Raw genomic sequence first — 2,134 nt, 5'->3', positions numbered from 1 at the left:
TTGAGTTTTTTTTTTTTTGAACTGAAATAAATACTACTTATCTAAAATCCTGAATCAAAACCTATACTCCCCCCCCACACTTAATCCATACATTGTCCTCAATGTATCAAAAGAAAGCTTACTAGAACAGAATTTTAGTAGTATAGAGATAAGGGAGACTTCCCTGACTAGTGAGCTTTTGATGTAGCAGAAGGTGGGTTCGGAGGATTTAATCGGCGTTGAGCTCCTACTGCAGGTTTAGAGTCTTCCTCCAATAGTGTTCTGTGTATGCATGTAGATGGACTTATCCCCTTGATATCAGCTACAGTCCATCCAATCGCCTCTTTGCACTCCTTGAGTGCTCGAATCAACTTTCTCTCTTCTAATGCATCAAGTTCGGAGGAGATTATTACAGGAAGTGTCTCCCCCTCTCCTAGGAACATATATTTCAGGTGCTTTGGCAATGATTTCAACTCCAATTGTGGTGCCTGCACAATAGATGGAAGGAGTTTTGTGTGAGCTATAGGTAAACTAATAAAAGACACATTACAAGTTATAGTTTTAAGAGATTCCAGTTCAAAAGTCAAATTTTGCAATTCAGGATTCAGCACAAACTCCTTTTCTACTTTTTGTAATCCTTCCCGATCAAAACCATTGTTAAGGGCAACCTTCAACATGTCTTCATCATCCAACTCGAAAGTTTGCTGCACTAAAGAGTTAATAATATCTATAGAAAAGACAAAATGTACATCACTAGGATATCTCATAGCATCATAGATATTAAAGTTGATAATCTCACCATCAAATTCCATGGCACATTGATTTTATTCTTGGATGTCTTAAGAAATGGCCTCCCCAACAAAATTGGAGTTGAATTGGAAGAATTATCTTCTTCCATATCAATCACATAAAAAACCAGTCGGAAAGACCAAATCATCGACTTGAACCAACACGTCCTCCAAAACCCTCTTTGGATATGTAGTGGATCGATCAACAACTTGTAGAATCACACCCATTTCTTTCAATGGTACAAGGTTCAGAGTTGTGTAAATAGAACAGGGAATGACATTTATTGAAGCTCCTAGATCTAACATTGCTCTTTCAATCTTAACGTTTCCTAACTTACAAGGGATAGTAAACATGTCTAGGTCCTTGCATTTGGGAGGTAATTTCATTTGGAGGATTACTGAAACATTCTCCCCTATATGGACTTTCTCATCACCTTTCAGCTTCTTCTTAGTAGTGCACAACTCCTTGAGGAATTTAGCATAGCGGGGTACTTGCTTGATTGCATCAAGGAGGGGAATATTTATCTCAACCTTGCAGAATGTCTCAAGAATATCCTTCTCTTGCTCCTCCTTGGATTTTGCAAATCGGCTAGGAAAAGGTGGAGTTATTACTATGGCTTGGGGTTGTTTACTGCTTGGATCTTGAGTTTAGGGTGGTAGTGCTTCCTTTTCTATTTCTTCTTCAGTTGTATTCTTAGGCACTTCCTTGCTATGCCTATTCAGCTCCTTTTCGCTTCTCAAAGTGATTGCACTAGCATTCTGCTTAGGGTTGACTACGGTCTGTGAGGGTAGCTTTCCTGATCCTTGAGATTCCAATCGACTCACAGCAGTTGCCAATTGACTTACTTGATTCTCCAGGTTTTGGATGCTTGTCCTTGTCTCCTGTTGAAATTGTTGGGTGTTAGTTGCAATTGCTTTAACAATTTCATCTAAAGACATACCTGGTTTGGAAGATGAGTGTTGGGGAGCTGGTTGTCTAGCTTGATATTGTGGTTGGAAACCGAAGGGCTTGGCTCCATAGCTAAGATTAGGATGATCCCTCCATCCTACATTATAAGTATTTGAATAGGGATCGTATCTCCTTTGAGGGAATCCTCCAACAACATTGGCTTGTTCATAGGGTTCATCTTGAAGTGTAGGGCACATGTTGGTTGGATGTGTTAGACAGTTTTGTATGCCCTTAGATTCAATCAGAATGATGTACATTATGAGTTTATTGTAAATGAATAAAAGTATATATTTGATTCATGTTCCCTTGATATGTTTCTGTGTAATACCCTTAAACTGGACACATAATGAGACTCGTGTTAGTTTAGAATGTTCACAGCTAATGGGTCAGTCTGGGGAGACCTATCCTGATAATGCTT

At 39.0% G+C, this 2,134-nt stretch overlaps 1 protein-coding gene across 1 annotated transcript; it reads right to left on the bottom strand.

Annotated features, from left to right (window-relative positions):
- Nucleotides 1–878: 878 nt before the first annotated feature.
- LOC148790390 (uncharacterized) lies at nt 879–1,913 on the bottom strand. Its single transcript, XM_088892281.1, has 2 exons — nt 1,470–1,913; nt 879–1,337 (listed from the first exon to the last, which is right to left on the bottom strand). Exons 1-2 carry the CDS (start codon nt 1,911–1,913, stop codon nt 879–881), a joined length of 903 nt encoding a protein of 300 aa, XP_088748407.1.
- Nucleotides 1,914–2,134: the final 221 nt, after the last annotated feature.

Source organism: Nelumbo nucifera, chromosome 7 (genome assembly GCF_055504915.1).
Source record: "Nelumbo nucifera cultivar China Antique chromosome 7, China Antique-T2T, whole genome shotgun sequence".
NCBI lineage: Eukaryota > Viridiplantae > Streptophyta > Magnoliopsida > Proteales > Nelumbonaceae > Nelumbo > Nelumbo nucifera.
This window is presented reverse-complemented; position numbering and strand designations above follow the sequence as displayed.

Excerpts from the sequence above, each read along its gene's own strand:
- LOC148790390 (XM_088892281.1), bottom strand. The coding sequence starts at position 1,913 with ATGTGCCCTACACTTCAAGATGAACCCTATGAACAAGCCAATGTTGTT. Across the intron at positions 1,338-1,469 it reads TGAATAGGCATAGCAAGGAA|GAGGAGCAAGAGAAGGATAT; the intron begins GTGCCTAAGAAT and ends GCAAAATCCAAG.